Genomic DNA, 20,732 nt, shown 5'->3' with positions numbered 1-20,732 from the left:
GGGAAATGAACCTGGTCAGGTGTCAGATCTCTTGTTGGGAGAGCATTTTGGAGGTAGTGATTACAACTCTATCTTCCTTTACCTGGAGAGGGATAAGTGCAGACAATTTGGGAAAACACTTAATTGGGGTGGGGGAAATACGATGCTATTAGGCAGAAACTTGGAAGCAGATGTTCTCAGGGAAATGCATGGCAGAAATGTGACAAATGTTTAGGAAACGTGCATGGAATTCTGCATAGGGATGTTCCATTGAGGCAGAGAAAGGATGGTAGAGTTTAAAGAACCATCGTGTACAAAGGATGTAGAAAATCTAGTTAAGAAAAGAAAAGCTTACGAAAAGTTCAAGAAACTAGGTACTGTTGGAGGTCTAGAAAATTACAAGGTTGCCAGGAAGGAGCTTAAGAATGAAATTAGGAGAGCTAGAAGGGGCCATGGCTAGCAGGATTAAGGAAAATCCCAAAGCATTCTAAAAGCATGTAAAGAGCAAGTGGATGAGCCGTGTGAGAATAGGACTAATCAGGTGCGATAGTGGAAACGTGCATGGAGTTGGAGGAGGTAGCGGAAGTACTAATGAATACTTGCTTCGGTATTCACCAGGGAAAAGGACCTTGGCAACTGTAGGGATGACTTACAGTGGACTGAGCATATACACATTAAGAAAGAGGATGTATTGGAGCTTTTGAAAAGCATTGTTAGATAAGTCACCAGGTCCAGACAAGATATACCCCAGGCTACTGTGGGAGGTGAGGGAGGAGATTGCTGAGCCTCTAGCAATAATCTCTTACATCAATAGGGATGGGAGAAGTACCAGAGGATTGGAGGATTGCAAATGTTGTTCCCTTGTTCAAGAAAGGGAGTAGAAATAACCCAGGAAATTATAGACCAGTGAGTCTTACTTCAGTGGTGGGCAAATTGTTGAGTCTTACTTCAGTGGTGGGCAAATTGTTGAAGAAGATCCTGAGAGGTAGGATTTATGAGTATTTGGAGACAATCTAATTAGGGATAGTCAACATGACTTTATCAAGGGCAGGTTGTGCCTTACGAGCCTGATTGAATTCTTTGAGGATGTAACAAAACACATTGATGAAGGTAGAGCAGTGGATGTAGTGTATATGGATTTCAGTAAGTCATTTGATAAGGTTACCCATGCATTCAGAAAATAAGGAGGCATGGGATCCAAGGAGACCTTGCTTTGTGGATCCAGAATTGGCTTGCCCACAGAAGGCAATGGGTGATTGTAGATGGTTCATATTCTGCATAGAAGTTGGTGACCAGTGGTGTTACCCAAGGACCTGGGATCTCTCCTCTTTGTGATTTCTATAAATGTCCTGGATGAGGAAGTATAAGAGCGAGTTCCTGATGACACAAAAGTTGGGGCTGTTGTGGATGGTCTGGAGGGATGTCAGAGGTTACAACGGGACATTGATAAGATATAGAACTGGTCTGAGAAGTGGCAGATGGACTTCAACCCAGATAAATGTGAAGTGGTTTGTTTTGGTTGGTCAAATTTGAAGACAGAATATTAATGGTAAGATTCTTGGCAGTGTGGAGGATCAGAGAGATCTTAGGGTCCATGTTCATAGGACACTCAAAGATGATGCGCAGGTTAACATTTTACTATCATACTGTAATCTGGATTGCATGCAAGCCAAAACTGTTCACTGTATTGCATTATCCCTGGCAATACCGTAAATCATAGGAGCAGAGTAAGTCCAAATGGTCCATCAAGTCTGTTCTGCCATTTTATCATGGTAGATCCATTTCCTTTATAACCCCATTCTCCTATAAGACCATAAGCTAATACTAATACATCATAGTATTCTATATATTACTGCTCTATACATTTATATACCATATGCTAATACCGATGCATCCTGATGAATCTGCTCTGCACTCTCTCCAGGGTCACTATATCTTTCCTGTGATATGGAGGCCATAACTATATACAATCCACTAACTGCAGCCTCTAAAAGAAGTATTGTACAAATTAAAACATAATGTGCTAGAAGGAGAGGTTGGACAAACTAGACTTGTTTGCTCTGGAGCGATAGAGTCTGAGGGGAGACCTGACAGAAGTTTATAAAATTATGAGAGGCATAGACAGCCAGAAACTTTTTACCAGGGTTGAAAATCTAATACTAGAGCGCATGCACTTAAGGTAAGGGAAAGCTCACACGAGATGCATGGGGCAGGACTTTTCTTTACACAGAGAGTAGTGCGTGCCTGAAATGTGCTGCTGGGTGGTGGTGGAGGCATATGCAAAGCATTCATTTAAGAGAATTTTATGTAGGCATTTGAATGTGCTGACTTTGGAGGGATACGGGCCAAGGGTAAATTGATTTATTATTGTCACATGTACTGAGTACAGTGAAAAACGTATTTTGCAAACTATTCATACAGATCATTATTCAGAGCACTGTGGTAGTATAAAGTAAGGGATTAGTTTAATTAGGTATCATAAATAAAACATCGTGGGCCAAAGGACCTGTTTTTATGCTATATAGTTTAATAGTTCCAAATGTTGTATTTTGTGCATTTAGCATAATTTATGTTTACCTTTTCTATGCAATAACCATGGTTTCATTGTTTATTTAAAAATTGTCTTTCAGTCGGCCGACGAGCGGTTGCTGTGGAAGGAGTCGAACCCCAGCCGGGCGGCCTCCGAGGCCCGGGGCCTGGCAGAGGCCTTGCGCAGCGACTCCCGGCTGCTCTGGAGCCTGCTGCCAGCGGCGCTCCTCTTCCAGCCCACGATGTGAAGCCGGTGGAGGGCCCAGGCCGCGACACAACGCTCCCGATCCCAACTCATCCCATCCATCCCCGGAACTCGCACCAGTAGGACCGTCTCCACCATCGCCGCCCGCTCCTACACTCACCCCGCACCGGGGACCAGCAGAACATTTGACACGGAAAAAAAAGGGGCACGAAAGGTTTGTGCAGCGTCGTCAAGGGTATATAAACACGGACACACGCTCGCACCGGACAACTGGACATCGCATCTCAACCGGAGAAAAGCAAATCAGCCGCACACAAGCCCAGTAAGCCATTCAGCGACGCACATTCTCTCCGGGGGAACCATTTTAGTGCCGCGCATTTCTTCTCGGGGAACTCATTCAGCGACGCACATTATTTTCGGGGAAGCCAATTAATGACGCACGTTGCTAGGATACGGGAACTCCATCAGCAACAGGGTGGCACCTTGTCTCCTTCAAGTAAGGATCTTCGATCTCCTTTACACTACTTTCAAAGACAATTCCGAAAAATCATTACTAAAATACAGTTTAATAAGCTTCTGTGCCCATGTTGTGATGTTCAAGGTCGGATTTCACTAATGCATTATAAATAGTTGTAAAGTATAGAGAATGAATTTAAACGCCTTATTACCCGAGTTTGGTATTAAGGGTCTATTGCATTAAATGGAAGCTTGGTGCATTTTTAAACAATTGCCATTTAATTCCACTATTTTAAGGGTTAACAGCTAATTCTCCAACCGGGGGGAAATTGGTAGGCAGTTGGTACCCCCACGCCCTTTGTCAGCATTGGTGCACATTCGGGATTTCCTCGCAAATCCCTAGCCCATCATCTTCAGAAAGACCTCATCCATCTTCTCACTCTGAAAATGCAGCATCCCAAAGAGAGGTAAGCGTGGAAAGTGCTGGGAAAACTCACCAGGTTAGACAACATTTGTAGAAAGAGAAACAATCAATATTCAAGTCTGGGTGTCTTCCCACAGATATTGCCCTACCCGCTGAGTATTTCCGGCTTTTTTTTCTGTGCTTGTTGCAAAATTGCAACATATGCATGGCTTTTTTTTTAAAGTCCCAAAGAAAGATTATACTTTCATTTTGGATATTTTTAGTAACAATGATAAATTCCTCGTTTTGTTAAAAAAATTGTTTAGATTTGCAATTATGTTCAGTTAAAAGTTAAACCAAGTAGCTTTAGGGTTCCCAAATACATAAGAAAAGTTGTTCAGATCCTTTTTTTTTCATTGTGCAGTAGTGCTATGGGAACTAATTCCAGTGTTGCAGGTTCGATCCTGGTCCCTGTGCTCTCTATGTGGAGTTTTCACGTTCTTCCTGTGATCAGACCATAAGATACAGAAGCAAGGTTGGACAATCCAGCTACAACCACACTCTCAGTTAGTGAAATCTAGGTAGTTACCACTCTCTGTGTGAAGGACTCCCTTATATTCCCTCTAATCTCTTTCCCCTTGTAAGACCATAAACTATAGGAACAGAATTAGGCCATATGGACCATCAAGCCATTTCCAGCATTTAATTATAGATGATATTTTGCAACCCCATGCTCCCACTTTCTTCCCTGTAAACCTTGGTTCCTTAATTAGTAAGGGAGTTATGAATCTTTTCCTTCAATACACCCAATGATTTGGCCACCACAGCCCTCTGTGGTATCAAATTCCACCGATCAGTATCCTGTGGCTGAAGAAATTCTTCCTCCTATCAGTTTTAAATATATTCCCTTTATTCTGGGACTGTTCCCTCAGATCTTGGACTCTTTGTCTGAAAGAATGTGATCACGTTCACACTCTCCAGGTATTTCAGTATTGGGTGGGGTTCCATGATATCAAATCCCATCCTTCTGAATACCATTGAGTACGTGCCCAGATACATCAAACACTCCTCCTCCAGGCTTTTCATTCCTGTAATCATTCTTGTGAACCTCCTCTGGACCCTTTCCAGGGCCTGCACAACTTTCCTGAGACATATTGCCCAAAGTTGCTCATAATATTCCAAATGAGGTCTAACTAACTCCTTTATAAAGTATTAGTAATGCGTTCTTGCTTTTGTGTTCTAGTCCTCTTGAAATGAAAGCTAACTCTGCATTTGCTGTCTTTGGCATTGACTCAATTAGTGGGTTTTTGTTGGGTGCTCTGGTTTCCTCCAACAACCTAAAGATATACTGGTTAGCAATGCTGGAAACGGTAAAATTGCCCTTGATTGTGTAGGTGGGTGGGAGGAGAACTGAGTAGGGGAGTTGATGGGTTGATGGGCATGTGAGAAGGAATACATTGTAGTGAAATGGGATTGCTCGGAGGGCCAGGATGCATTTGATAGTTTAAATGATGGCCTACTGACTAGGAAGAGAATATGGAAGAAACAATGAAAAGTAAATTCACATTTGTCTATGAAGTTTTAGTTAATATTCTTGTACTTATCTCCTGACTGGTTCTGCTCCTATATGCCACTTAGACCCAAAATTATTTAATACTTTATACAAATCTCTCCATGATGTGTTTGTGCTAATATATCATAACTCTCGAAACTCTGGGCAGGTCCCGGCAGATTGGAAGATAGCGAATGTCAAGCCACTATTTAATGTAGGCTAAAGGTCTACAGTGGGCCAGTTAGCTTAACGTCTGTAGACAGGAAAAGGCTTGAAGGTATTGTTAAGGAAGAAATAGTGAGTCATCTGGATAGAAGTGGTTTCAACAGGCAGTCAGAGCATTGATTCATAAAGGGCAGGTCCCAGTTTGACAAACTTACTGGACTTCTTTGAGGATATAATGAACACTGGATAGAGGGGGAGCAGGTGGATGCTGTATACTTGGATTTTCAGAAGGCGTTTGATAAAGTGCTGCATAAAAAGCTTTTTCATAAGATAAGGATAAAAGGAGTTGGGGATAATGTATTAACATGGGTAGAAGATTGGTTATCCACTGGAACGCAGATGGGATAAATAGGATTCCTCTGGTTGGCGATCAGTGCTGAGCAGAGTGCCGCAGGGGTCAGTGCTGGGGTCGCAATTGTTCACAATATAGATTAACAATTTGGAAAAGGGGACAGAGTGAAAAGTGTGTGTCTAAGCTTACTGGTAGCACTAAACTGAGTAGGAAAAGCAAGTTATACAGAGGATGCAGAGTAAATCCCCTTGCTGCCGAAAAGAAAATTTATGCAGTGGAAAAATGAAATTGCTGAATTTTGTTATTTAGTGGCTAAATTTTACAAATTTAAGAAATTCTGATTCCTGCCAATGGGATTATGGGAATACCTTCACGATACATAATGGTTCAGCTGAGTCATAATCTCCTGAAGGTAAACCATATAACAATTACAGCACAGAAACAGGCCATCTCGGCCCTTATAGTCCATGCCGAACGCTTACTCTCACCTAGTCCCACCGATCTGCACTCAGCCCAAAACCCTCCATTCCTTTCCTGTCCATATACCTATCCAATTTTACTTTAAATGACAATATCGAACCTGCCTTTACCACTTCTGCTGGAAGCTTGTTCCACACAGCTACCACTCTCTGAGTAAAGAAGTTCCCCCTCATGTTACCCCTAAACTTTTGCCCCCAGCTCTCAACTCATGTCCTCTTGTTTGAATCTTCCCTACTCTCAATGGAAAAAGCTTATCCACGTCAACTCTATCTATCCCCCTCATAATTTTAAATACCTCTATCAAGTCCCCCCTCAACCTTCTATGCTCCAAAGAATAAAGACCTAACTTGCTCAACCTTTCTCTGTAACTTAGGTGCTGAAACCCAGGTAACGTTCTAGTAAATCTTCTCTCTACTCTTTCTACTTTGTTGACATCTTTCCTATAGTTCAGTGACCAGAACTGTACACAATTCTCCAAATTTGGCCTTGTACAATTTTAACATTACATTCAACGCCTATACTCAATGCTCTGATTTATAAAGGTCAGCATACCAAAAGCTTTCTTCACCACCCTATCCACATGAGATTCCACCTTCAGGGAACTATGCACCATTATTCCTAGATCACTCTGCTCTACTGCATTCTTCAATGCCCTACCATTTACCATGTATGTCCTATTTTGATTAGTCCTACTAAAATGTAGCACCTCACACTTATCAGCATTAAACTCCATCTGCCATCTTTCAGCCCACTCATCTAACTGGTCTAAATCTCTCTGCAAGCTTTGAAAACCTACTTCATTATCCACAACACCACCGACCTTAGTATCATCTGCATACTTACTAATCCAATTTACCACCCCATCATCCAGATCATTAATGTATATGACAGACAATATTGGACCCAGTACAGATCCCTGAGGCACACCACTAGTCACCGGCCTCCAACCTGACAAACAGTTGTCCACCACTACTCTCTGGCATCTCCCATCCAGCCACTGTTGAATCTGTTATACTACTTCAATATTAATACCTAATGATTGAACCTTCCTAACTACCCTTCCATGTGGAATCTTGTCAAAGGCCTTACTGAAGTCCATATAGACAACATCCACTGCTTTACTCTCGTCAACTTTCCTAGTAACCCCTTAAAAAAAATTCAGTAAGATTTGTCAAACATGACCTTCCACACACAAATCCATGTTGACTGTTCCTAATCGGACCCTGTCTATCCAGATAATTATATATACTATCTCTAAGAATACTTTCCATTAATTTACCCACCACTGATGTCAAACTTACAGGCCTATAATTGCTAGGTTTACTCTTAGAACCCTTTTTAAACAATGGAACAACATGAGCAATACGCCAATCCTCTGGCACCACCCCAGTTTCTAATGACATCTGAAATATTTCTGTCAGAGCCCCTGATATTTCTACACTAACTTCCCACAAGGTGCTAGGGAATATCCTGTCAAAACCTGGAGACTTATCCACTTTTATATTCCTTAAAAGCATCAGGACTTCCTCGTCTTTAATCGTTATAGTTTCCATAGCTCCCCTACTTGTTCCCCTTACCTTACACAATTCAATATCCTTCTCCTTAGTGAATATCGAAGAAAAGAAATTGTTCAAAATCTCACCCATCTCTTTTGGTTCCACACATAGCTGTCCACTCTGATTCTCTAAGGGACCAATTTTATCCCTCACTATACTTTTGCTATTAATATAACCGTAGAAACCCTTTGGATTTATTTTCACCTTACTTTTCAAAGCAACCTCGTATCTTCTTTCAGCTTTTCTAATTTCTTTCTTAAGATTCTTTTTACATTCTTTATATTCCTCGAGCACCTCATTTACTCCATGCAGCTTATATTTATTGTAGACTTGGTTTACAAACACTAACAAAGATTACAGAAGTTATTTCAGTCTTTGTGGAAGTGAGATATATCAACTCCTGAACAATGCAGAAGCATAGTTGTCTGCTGCTAGTAGTGAAGAAGTAAAGTGAAATGAAAGTGCCTTGTGCCAGCATTTAGTAATGCACCCTGATAGCAGTATTGAATGTGAGTATTCTTCATGAGGTCATGGCCCAAAGCTTGGTCTCCAAAGTGACAATGGGCAGGAGTGGCCATCTTGAGCCTCAGTTCTTAAGATGGAGGAAACTTACTCATGTTGCACCTGTTTGAAATGACAGATCCCATGGTGAGATTATACAGCATTTGCCTTGTTGGCGTCAGGCCCACGAATGTGTGACAAGTGAAAATGTCCAGATCTGAGGTCCACTGTAATATCAGTATTGATTATGCAAAATAATATTAAAAATCTGAATTAATATATAGCAAATAAAAATAGAAATTGTGGCTCTCTCAATTGCTGGCAGTTTCTTCTCTCATCATCTACAAGATTGGTTAAGGTAACACAGATTTAAAGTAGAATGACCAACGGAGAGAGACAGAAAAGTCACTTAGTAAGTTGTCATGTGGAATCCATTGCTTGTGAGGGTGGTGAAAGTAGTTTTGGAAGTGATGTAGAATAAAAGAAAGAATAGCACTAATTTGATTTGTTCTCTCAAACCTGATGAGCCAAATAGCATTCAGCATTGCCTCATTTTTTGAATTCCTACAGAATTTATTAATTTTCCTTTAGTGAAAGTGCTGTCATCTGACCTGTTGTCATATATATTAGCTCTCATGCAGAGTCTAAAAATAGATTTTGCCTGCCCATAAACAGATCTAATAGAGGTGCCCCTTGCAAATTCAAAGCTCCAACTTAAACCTAGTGCAACCAGAGGACAGTATTTCTTGGAATAATGGAATAGTTTGTGTGAATATTTTAGGGCATGACTGAATAATTCACTCTTATGTGATAGTTTCACAGATGAATATTTTAACAGAAAATGTCATACATTTCTTTGTTGAGTCAGTCCCTATCAGAAGCAAACACGCATCCTATCATTTCATGATATTTTACAAAATACCAAGCCAGTTTTTTCTTGTTTCATTAACTTCAGTTGAAATTTATCCATTTATATTCCAGTCTATGTAAAGATATGAGATTAGCTCATTCAGCCCTTGATCTTTACTGATCATTTCCGTCAGCACCATTTTCCATACCAATCCCGTACCTTTTTAATTCCTGCAAATCTAACTTTTTAAAAAATCATGAATGCCCTCAATGACTGAGCCTCCACTGCCCTCCTGGATGAGGAATTTCTAAGACTGACTAATCTGTGGGTAAAGAAAATTCTTCTCATCTGCCCTGAATAGCTGATTCCTGATTTGGATCCTGTGACCCCTGGTTCTAGACATGCCAGCCAAGGGAGGTCTGATCCTGCATCAAACCTGTCAAATTGTGTCTACTACAATGAGATAAATTTTCATCCTTTTCACAAAACTCAGAGAGCAGAGGCTCAGTGCACATATGATATTCTCATGCAATAGGAGAGAAATAAGTGGGCAGTTATTTTATCTGAGTACTCTTTTAACTGCTCAGTGTGGGCTAGAGTCCATTCCAAGTATGCGCTGAAAGTTTTCCCCTTCCCAAGCTTCACTAAGGTCCCCAAAGGAATGTTTTTTTTTGGGTCGTTACAGCCCAATGACTGATGGATACAGATTCAAGGCACCAATCCACCTATTCCAAAATTCAAGATGATGGGTGGAATAATTTTTAAAAAAAATAGCATTATTGATACAAAATAGAGCCTTTTGTTATAAAAAATATTGTGGAATGTGAGAGGGATATTAGGCTGTTAACCCTTATAAACATTGCCTGCTGTGAACTCGCCCTTGAAAGCTTGTCCAGTAAGGCCACAGGCTATCAGCATTGCACCACTTGATGAATTGTTATCGAGCATATTTTCTAAAACTATAGATGTTTCTGTACAGAATCTTTTTAAAATCAGGCTGATTTTTCTGAGGTACACGTGGCCATGTTCGATGATGTAAGCGGGTATGTGCTAATCACCACGTTCCTGGCTGATTTTGTCAAGGGTGGGGAACTGAAAGGTTTAACCTTACAAGTTAACGTATTAACCATTCCTTTCATGCAGCAGCTTTTCTTTTTTAATGTTGGTGTTCTGATTTGGAATCTAGGTGTTCAGTTGTGTGATGTACAATGTCTATTCTGCCAATTCTCTTACTCCTCCTCCCACCCATCTCCCCCATCACCATGTCAAACCATTTGTCCATGCAGTGTTCTCGTTACGGCAACAAGTCTTTGTTCTTAGGAAGCAATGTATGAATTTTGTTTTGATTGTTATGAGTGATTTTTATTATCCATAATAAAATTGAAACAAATGTGATTTTGTTTGTCCTTTATTCACCTTGCATCGAAACACGTCAGAATGTGAATCTCAGAATGAAACCAGCATTCTATGCATTAATTCATTTCTTTGTAAATACTCATTGATTGCTTATTTCCAAGATTTCACCCCACACCATTTTTTAATCCCTTTGCAGCTAATAAAGTCACCACTGAGTGCGTATGTTTGTGATCTTTTGCTGCTGTAGCCCATTGATTTTAAGGTTCAGCGTGTTGCATTCAGAGATGTTCCTCTGCGCACCTCTATTGTAACATTTATTTGAATTACTGTTGCCTTCCTGTCAGCTTGAACCTGTCTGGCCATTCTCCTCTGACCTCTCTCAATAACAAGGCATTTTCAACCACAGAAGTGCTGCTCACTGGATGCTTTTTGTTTTACATACCATTCTCTGTAAACTCTAGAGACTGTTGTGCATGAAAATCCCAGGAGATCAGCAGTTTCAGAGATACTCAAACCACCCTGTCTGGCACCAACAAACATTCCATGTTCAAAGTCACATAGATCATATTTCCTTGCCATTCTAATACTTGGTCTGAACAACAAATGAACCTCTTGAGTATATCTGCATGCTTTCATGCACTGAGTTGCTGCCACATGATTGACTGATTAGATATTTGCATTAATGAGCAGATATACAGGTATGCCTAACAAAGTGGCCACTGATTTACTTGCACCATTTTTCCATATTTTAAACTTGGCAGTTAATGGTGGTCATGTCATTGTTGAGGCTTATTAAGCTTCTTGATCATCTCCCTACTCTGCAAGCTCATACTGATATGTCAAAACTTTGTCCATTTATCCACCTCTGTTAACCCTCTTTTAGCAGCCTGTATTGAACTAGTTTGGATATTGTAAAATTTTCTCTACACTGCTCAACCAAATAAGATCTACCTGTGACTAAGCTTTTAATATAACCACCTTCATCTGATTAAGCCTTTGTGAAGCTCCATTAAAAATTTCCCTTTACTCCTGCCACAGAATAAATGTAGACATTGAATTGTTCCATTGTTTATTTGGACAATCATCAGGAGCAGGAACTTTTGTAGAACATAGAACAGTACAGGCATTTTAGCCCTTGAAGTTGTGTCAGCCTTTCAACCAATTCAAGATAAAATTAAAACTCCACATAGCCCTCCATTTTTCTTTCTTCTGTGTGAATATCCAAGAGACTGTTAAATCTATAGACGTGGACCAAGATACCTCTGTTTCACCACACTTAAGAATCCTGCCATTAAATTCATACTTTCCCTTCAAGTTCGTCATTCCAAGGTGTATGACTTCACACTTTTCTGGATTGAACTCCATCTGCCACTTCTCAGCCTAGCTCTGCATCCTCTCAATGTCCTGTTGTAAACTGCAGCTTTCTACACTGTCCACAACTCCATCTACTTTCATGTCATCTGCATATTTACTAATCTTCTCTTCCACTTCCTCACCGTCATTTAAATTGATTTCTCACACCCATCTCACAGAGGATTGTAAAGTGCTTTACCACCATTACTTTGTGTCAACTCAGCATTGATTTGAAATCCAGCTTTTATTGTTGTTAATTAATGTTTGCCTACTAAGTCATCCATCATTGCTGACAATAGATGCCAGGTAACAGTCCTTGGAGAGTACCATGACTTGCCCTCATCCAGCAAGCATGAGTAAGTAGATTTTAGTTATAAATATTAGAAATTGGAATTTGGTTTATTATTGTCACATGTACCAAGATACAGTGAAAAGCTTGTGTTGCATATTGTTCATACAGATCATATTATTAAACGGTGCAGTGAAGTAGTACAAGGTTAAACAGTAGCAGAATGCAGAATAAAGTATTACAGAGTAGAGTGCTGGTAGACAATAAAGTACAAGGTCATAACAAGGTAGATTGTGAGGTCTTGTATAAGTGAATGGTTCATTAGTCTTATAAAAGTCGGGTAGAAAGTGATGGTACATGATTTCAGGCTTTTGTGTCTTCTGCCCAATGGGAAAAGGGAGAAGAGAGAATGTCCAGGTTAGGAAGGGTCTTTGATTATATTACCAAGGCAGTGAAAATTAGAGACAGAGTCCATAAGAAGGGAGGCTAGTTGGTGTGATGTGCTAGCTATGTCCACAAATCTGTAGATTCTTGCGGTCACAGGCAGAACAGTTCTCATTCCAAGCTGTGATGCATCCAGATAGGATGTTTTTATGGTACATCAATAAAAATTGTTAAGGGTCAACAAGGATGTGCCCAAATTTCTGTAGCCTCCTGAGGAATCAGAACCAGATTTAATATCACCAGCATATGTCATGAAAGTTGTTAACTTTACAGCAGCAGTTTGATGAAATAAATGATAAATATAGAGAGAAAAGTGACTTGCATTAAGTATATACAGTGCCTATAAAAAGTATTCACCCCCGCCCCACTGGAAGTTTTCATGTTTTATTGTTTTACAACATTGAATCACAGTGGATTTAATTTGGCTCTTTTGACACTAGTCAACAGAAAAGGACTCTTTATTGTCAAAGCAAAAACAGATATCTACAAAATGATCTAAATTAATTATAAATATAAAACACAAAATAATTGATCGCATAAGTATTTACACCCTTCAAGTCGGTTTTTCGTAGATACACCCTTGGCAGTAATTATAGCCTTATCTGCTTTGCAATCTGGACATTGCAATTTTCCCCCATTCTTCTTTACAAGACTGCTCAAGCTCTGTCAGATTGCATGGGGATTGTGAATGAGCAGCCCTTTTCAAGTCCAGCCACAAATTCTCAGTTGGATTGAGGTCTGAAGAGTGACTTGGCCACTCCAGGAAATTAACTTTGTTGCTTTTAAGCCATTCCCATGTAGCTTTGGCTTTATGTTTTGGATCGTCTCACTGGAACACAGATCTTCTCCCAAGTTGCAGTTCTCTTGCAGACAGCATCACATTTTTCTCCAGAATTTCCCTGAATTTTGCTGTATTCATTTTACCCTCTACTTTCACAAACTTTCCAGGGCCTGCTTCAGTGAAGCATCCCTAAAGCATGATGTAGTCACCACAGTGCTTCATGATAGGGATGGTGTGGTTTTGATGATGTGCATGTTTGCCATATACCAAACATAGCATTTAGTCTGACTTCAGCGGACTTCAGAGTCTCCCACATGGCTTCTGGCAAAGTTTTTTTTCAAAAGTGGCTTTCTCGTTGTCACTCTCCCATAAAGCTGTGACTGGTGATGCACTTGGGCAACAATTGTTGTTAGCACAGTCTCTCCCATCTCAGCCGTTGAAGCTTGTAACTCCTCCGGAGTTGTCATAGGTCGCTTTGGTGGCCTCCCTCACTAGTCCTGGTCAGCTGTTGGCGCAGTGACATCAGCGCAGGACTACGGAACGGAGGTTCCCGGGTTCCAGTTGGGCAGTTCAGGAGTACGCTTTCCATCCGTGCCGGGTTGAGTGTTGAGCTTGCAACTTGACCTCATAAAATGAAAGAAAAATACTGCGAAATGTCTGTGTGAGGAGTGGCGCACCACACAGTCTTTTGTTCTGTGCCATGTAAGGCATGAAAATGCCCGACACTGGCCTCTCAGGCGTGAGTCGACGTCATCATCTCACTAGTCCCCTTCTTGCACTCGGTTTTTGAGGACAGCCTGCCCTAGGCAGATTTACAGCTGGTCCATATTCATTCCATTTCTTGATGATTGATTTAACTGCACTCCAAGGGATATTCAGTGACTTGGAAATGCTCTTGTTTCCATCTCATAACTTGTGCTTTTCAATAACCTTTTCACAGAATAGCTTGGTGTGTTCTTTTGTCTTCATAGTGTAGTTCTTGTCACGATTCTGACTGACCAGCAGTTGGACCTTCCAGATACAGGTGTATTTTTACTACTGTCAATTGAAACATCTTGGTTGCACACAGATCTCCATTTAACTAATTAGGTGACTTCTAAAACCAATTGGCTGCACCAGTGATAATTTGGTGTGTCATATGAAAGGGGGTGAATGCAATCAATTATTTTGTGTTTCATATTTGTAATTAATTTAGATCACTTCCAAGAGATCTATTTTCACTTTGACATGAAAAAGTCTTTTTCTGTTGATCAGTGCCAAAAAAGCCAAATTGAATCCACTGTGATTCAATGTTGTAAAACAATAAAACATAAAAACTTCCAGTGGGGGGCGTGGTTGAATACTTTTATAGGCATTGTATATGTCTATTAAATAGTTAAGTTAAAATAACTAGTGCAAAATAGCAGAAATCAAGAAGTATTGAAGTAGTGTTCATGGGTTCAATGTCCATTTAGAAGTCAGATGTCAGAGGGGAAGAAGCTGTTCCCGAATTGCTAAATGTGCACCTTCAGGCTTCTGTACTTCCTTCCTGATGGTAACAGGATGAAGAGGGCATGATCTAGGTGGTGGGGATCATTAATGATGGATGCCAGCTTCCTAAGGCACTGCTCCTTGAAGATGTCTTCGACACAATGGAGTCAGGTAGCCATGATTGAGCTGACTAACTTTACAAGTTTCTGCAACTTATTTTGATCTTGTCCAGTAGCCCCTCCCCCAATACCAGTGGTGATGCAGCCAGTAGTGATCAGTGGTGATACACTAGTTGGCCTAATCTCGAATTATAAGGAGAAGAAGTCATTACCCTGATAGTGGTGTCATGAAAACAGCCTCTCCCTCAATGTCGCAAAAACAAAGAAGCTAGTTGTGAACTACAGGAGAAATGGAGACAGACTAGCTCATATTGACATCAATGGATCTGGGATCAAGAGGGTGAACAGCTTTAGATTCCTCGGCATAAGCATCATTGAGGATCTCACGTGGTCTGTACATACCAGCTGTGTGGTGAAAAAGGCACAACAGCACCTCTTTCACCTTAGACAGTTGAAGAAGTTTGGTATGGGTGCCCAAATCCGAAGAACTTTCTATAGGGGCACAATTGAGAGCATCCTGACTGGTATGGCAATTGTACTTCCCACTATTCAGAACATTTACAAAGACAGGTGTGTAAAAAGGCCCGAAGGATCATTGGGGACCAGAGTCACCCCAATCACAAACTGTTCCAGCTGCCACCATCTGGGAAATGGTATCGCAGCATAAAAGCCAGGACCAACAGGCTCTGGGCCAGCTTCTTCCACTAGGCCATCAGACTGCTTAATTCATGCTAACACAACTGTATTTCTATGTTATAGTGACTGTTCATATTTAACCATCTTGTTACTGTCCTGTGATGCATACTATTTATTATAAATTACTATAAATTGTGCATTGCACATTTAAACGGAGACGTCATGTAAAGATTTTTACTCCTCATGTATATGAAGGACGTAAGTAATAGTCATTCAATACAGTCAGAATGCTCTCCACAGTACATCAGTAGAAGTTTTCAAGTGTTTTGGTTGACATACCAAATCTCTTCAAACTCCTAATGAAGTATAGCTGCTGTCTTGCCTTATTTAGAGCGGCATCAATGTGTTGCATCCGGGTTAGGTCCTCAGAGATATTGACACCCAGGAACTTGAAATTACTCACTCTCTCCATTTCTTATCCCCCTATGAGGATTGGTTCCTTCGACTTACCCTTCCTGAAGTCCACAGTCAGCTCTATGGCCTTACTGACGTTGAGTATAAGGTTGTTGCTGCAACACCATTCAACTAACTGGTATATCTCACCCATGTATACCCTTTCTTCACCATCCGAAATTCTGCCAACAACGGTTATATCATCAGCAAATTTATAGATACTCTGCCTAGCCACACAGTCATGGGTGTAAGAGAGAGTAGATCAGTTGTCTAAGCACACAACCCTGTGGAGTGCCAGTGTTAATTGTCAGTGAGGTGGAGATGTTATTTCAAATCTGCACAGATTGAGATCTTCTGGTTAGGAAGTCAAAGATCCAGTTGCAGAGGGAGGTACAGAAGCTTTACAAAGGCTGTAGCTTTACAATCAGGACTGTAGGAATGATGGTATTAAATGCTAAGCTATTGTCAATAAACAGCTTCCTGAAATAGGTATTTGCATTGTCCAGGTGATTCAAGGTTGCATGGCGAGCTATTGAAATTGCATCTACAATAGACCTATTGTGGCAATAGGCAAATTGCAGTGGGTCCAGATCCTTCCTGAGACAGGTGTTGATTTTAGCCATGACCAATCTCTGAAAGCAATTCATCACCATAGACATGAGTGGCATTGGACAATAGTCATTGGGGCAGCTCACACTGCTCTTCCTGGGGCGCTGATATAAATGTTGCCCTTTTGGAGCAAGTGGGAACTTCTGACCATAGCAATGAGAGCTTGAAAATGTTCTTGAAGTAGAGTTGTTGGTGAGGTTTTTTAGGTGTGACATTAATGTGTTTAGACCAGGACAAGCTATTAGTAATGTTCACCCCTAGGAACATGAAGCTGTCATCTTCAACATTGGGGTTGAAAGGGAAAATAAATCAGCCTGGAGCAGACTCAGTGGCAAAATGGCCTAATTTTGCTGCTATGATATGATATGTATATGATATCTGCTGCTCTTATCATACATTTGTGTTAGGGACTGATCTTTGAAGCACACCAAATGATTAATGGCCAATTTTTGCTTCTAATTCTTCAGCCAATGTATTACATAATTCACAACATTCTGCACCATTGGAACAGATTTCAACTTTAGTCACAGCATTTTTATGGGGTCAGTGGACCACAGTGTGAAATTAGTCTTTGAGACCCAAACGTGCTTTTGTAATGTTCACTTTTAATCTTTTTAAATGTATTTGAGTCATTGACTTTATAATTGACTTCTCTATACATGTCAAACGAACTGGCCTGGAGTTCCCAGGATTGGATTTGACCTTTTTTTTGTTTGAAAATTGGAACATTAGCAATTCTCCATACCGCTGACACATTCCTTTATTTAATGAGGCATGTCTCTGATCCCTTGTGTAAATAGCATGACTGATAATTGCTATTCTCCAGCATCAGACGCTGCATGACTTGTGCTGATTGTAAATCTCGATTTTGTTGGTATAGGATGTGCAGTGATATTTTTGCGGCCTGCAGATGTTTGTACCTTCTTTCTCCAATACTGGGTGTTCAAAATCTCAGCAGTCTTTCCGTTATCCTTGTGTGAACGAGTAATTCTTCATGTCATTTTAAATCATCCACTTCTGATTGAAGGTAATGTTTTAGATTCCCTCCTCAAAGGAAGTACTTTCTTTTTGCACTCATAAAGTTATTTAGTTAACTAAAAAGTTGGGATGTTATGTTGAAGATGTTGTTGTGGCCTAATTTGAGTATTGTGTGCAGTTCTGGTCACCTATCTACAGGTAAGATATCAATAAGATTGAAAGAGGGCAGAGAAAATGTACAAGGATGTTGCTAGGATTTGAGGGCCTGAGTTATAGGGAAACACTGAATAGGTTAGGACTTTATTCCCTAGAGCATACAAGAATGAGGGGAAATTTGAGAGAGGTATACAAAATTATGAGGGGTATAGATAAGGTAAATGCACGTAGGCTTTCCCCATTGAGGGTGAGAATATGACTAGAAGTCATGGGTTAAGAGTGAAAGGTAAACTTTTTCACTCAGAGGGTGGTGAAAGTGAGGAATGAGCTGTTAGTGAAATCGATGGATGTGGCTTTGATTTCAACATTTAAGAGAAATTTTGATAGCTACATGGTTGAGAGGGGTATGGAAAGCTATTGTCCGGGTGCAGGTCAATGGGATAAATCAAATTAAATGTTTGGCACAGACTAGATGAGACTATTACTGGGATGTAGTGATCTATGACAATGACTCTAGCTGCTTAATCCGTGCTAAAATGAATACAAAAGCAGGCTATGCAAATGTTGCCTATAGTTTCACCCTTTTATTCTCAGTTTCCCTAATGATTAATCTGCAGGTTGAGTCTGTGAGAGGAAGGCAATGCAATGTTAGCATTCATTTTTGAGATGACTAGAGTATAAAAGCAAGGATAATAATACTGAGGCTTTATAAATCATTGGTCGGATTGTACTTGAGTATTGTGAGCAGTTTTGTGCCCCTTATCTTAGAGAGAGGTCAGAGGAGGTTCATGCGAATGATCCTGGGAATCAAAAGGTTAATGTACAAGAAGTGTTTGATGGTCCTGGATCTGTGTTCACTGGAGTTTAGAAGAGTGAAGAGGGATTGCATTGAAACATATCAAATACTGAAAAACCTAGAGAGGATGTGGACCAGAGATTTCCTATAGTGGGGGAGTCTAGGGCCAGAGGGCACAGTCTCAGAATTTAATTAATTAATTTATTTAGCAATATAGTGTGGAGTAGTCCCTTCCGATCTTTGAGCCATACTGCCCCAGTAATCCTTCAACAAACCCTATTAACCCTAACCTAATAATGGGACAATCTACAATGACCAATTAACCTACCCAGTACGTCTTTGGACTGCGGAGAAAACCCACACATTCCACGGGGAGGACATATAGATACTCCTTTCAAAACTGCGCTGGAATTGAACTGCAAACTCCAGAATATCCCAGGCTGTAATAGCATTCCGCTAACCACTACACTAAAGATCCCTTTAGAAAAGAGATGAGGAGGAATTTCTTCAGCTAGAGGGTGGTGAATCTGTTGATTTCATTGAAACAGACAGCTGTGGAGGCCAAGTCATTGGGTATACTTAGGTTCTTGATTAGTAAGGGCAAGATTACAAGAAGCAGGTAAGGAGAATGGGGTTGAGGGATAATAAATCAGTCATGATAGAATGGCAGAACAGACTCAATGGACCGAATAGCCTAATTCTGCTCCAATGACATGGTCTTATGATCTGATGCAGGAAGAATAAAGAACAATGCCTGGAACTGAACTCCATGTAGTGCCATCAGCTTTACTGTGCTGAAGAATAACACCCAACATTAATTCTTTAAATGACTCTTGCTTAAGTGTGGTTATAGACAGATGTGGCTTAACATGAGACACTTTATAGGTTAATGATTTGGTCTCATGGATAGGTCGTAATGAGAGTATATGAGCTTGAGAAATTTGTTAGGAATTGTAAAAGGTAGGGGCCAAAAGGTAGATACTTACTTTAGTAGAATTCATCTATTTACCTGGTGCTTGGCTATCAATCCCTGGTACAGTGCAATGTAGTAAATACTGCCAGCCACAATGACCTCAAGTACTTTGTTGTAAATTTATTCCTTCCTTGAGTTGTTCTTGGCCTGACATCAACATGGTTGGACCAGGGCAGACTTTATTGCTGATGATCACTGCTGGGAACCTGAAGCTCTCAACCTCAACACCATTGATGTAGACTGATGTGCACTACTTCCCCCCCCCCCCCCACCCTGCCCCTACACCCTTTCTGAAGTCAATAAACTAGCTCTTTTGATGACAATAACAATGTAGGAAAGATTATGGTCATGACACCATGTCACTGTGTTCATTATCTCCTTCCTGTACTTTTTGTTATTTGAGGTACAGCTCCCTATGGCAATATCATCTGCAAACTTGTAGATGGAGTTGGAGCAGAACCTAGCTATGCAGTCATGAGTATACAGGGAGTAGAGCTGGGGGCTGAGTGGATCACCAGTGTTTAGGATTATCATGGTGGAGGTGTTGCTGCTGATCCTTGCTGATCATGGTCTGTTGATCAGAAAATCAAGCATCTACTTTTGCAGAGGCGGCATCTATGGAGGGGAATAAACAGTCGACGTTTTGTGCAGCCCTTCATCAGGACTGGAGTGGAAGGGGGAAGAAGCCAGGATAGGAGGCAGTGGGGAGGGGATGAAGTACAAACAAGTTGGCCAGTAGGAATACAAGGTGGTGACTTTCCTCTCACCTGCCAGCTTGAATTCCTTCCTCTCCCTCCAACTTCTTATACTGGCTTCCTTTCCAACCCTGATGAAGGGTCTTGGCCCAAAACATCGATTGTAATTTTTTCCATAGATGCTGCCTGGCTTGCTGAGCTCCTCCAGCATTGTGTGTGTGTTGTTTGGATTTCCAGCATCTGCAGATTCTCTCTTGTTTGTGAAGTAAAGAAGGCATTTGGTGTGCTTGCCCTTCATAGGCCAACACATTGATATGTTATATTGAAGCTAAACAAAATATTCGTTGGACTCCACTTGGAATACTGTGTAAACTTCTGGTTGCCACACTACAGGGAGAATGTGGAGAATAAGAGATTCTCCAGGATGTTGCAAGAAATGGAGAAATTATTTTGAGGAAAGATCAGATAGGCTGGAGCTATGGTCACTGGAATGTAGGAAGCTGAGCGATGAGTTTATAAGATTATCAGGGGCACAGACAGGGCAGAGTCATTCAGTTATACTGCATGGGATTACTGACCAAGTTGCCTATCTGAAT

The 20,732-nt window shown here is 40.7% G+C and overlaps 1 protein-coding gene across 1 annotated transcript in view; it reads left to right on the top strand.

Annotated features, from left to right (window-relative positions):
* gfra4a (GDNF family receptor alpha 4a) overlaps window positions 1-10,423 on the top strand; it is a 211,428-nt gene extending 201,005 nt beyond the window's left edge. The window contains exon 8 of the mRNA XM_073042134.1: window positions 2,610-10,423. Within this exon, the coding sequence (XP_072898235.1) occupies window positions 2,610-2,756 (147 nt within the window). The 3' untranslated portion in view covers window positions 2,757-10,423. The remainder of the gene's footprint in view (window positions 1-2,609) is intronic.
* The last annotated feature ends 10,309 nt before the right edge of the window (window positions 10,424-20,732 follow it).

Source organism: Hemitrygon akajei, chromosome 4 (assembly GCF_048418815.1).
Source record: "Hemitrygon akajei chromosome 4, sHemAka1.3, whole genome shotgun sequence".
NCBI lineage: Eukaryota > Metazoa > Chordata > Chondrichthyes > Myliobatiformes > Dasyatidae > Hemitrygon > Hemitrygon akajei.
Note: the sequence above shows the minus strand (reverse complement) of the source record. Positions and strands in the feature narration are given on the sequence as shown.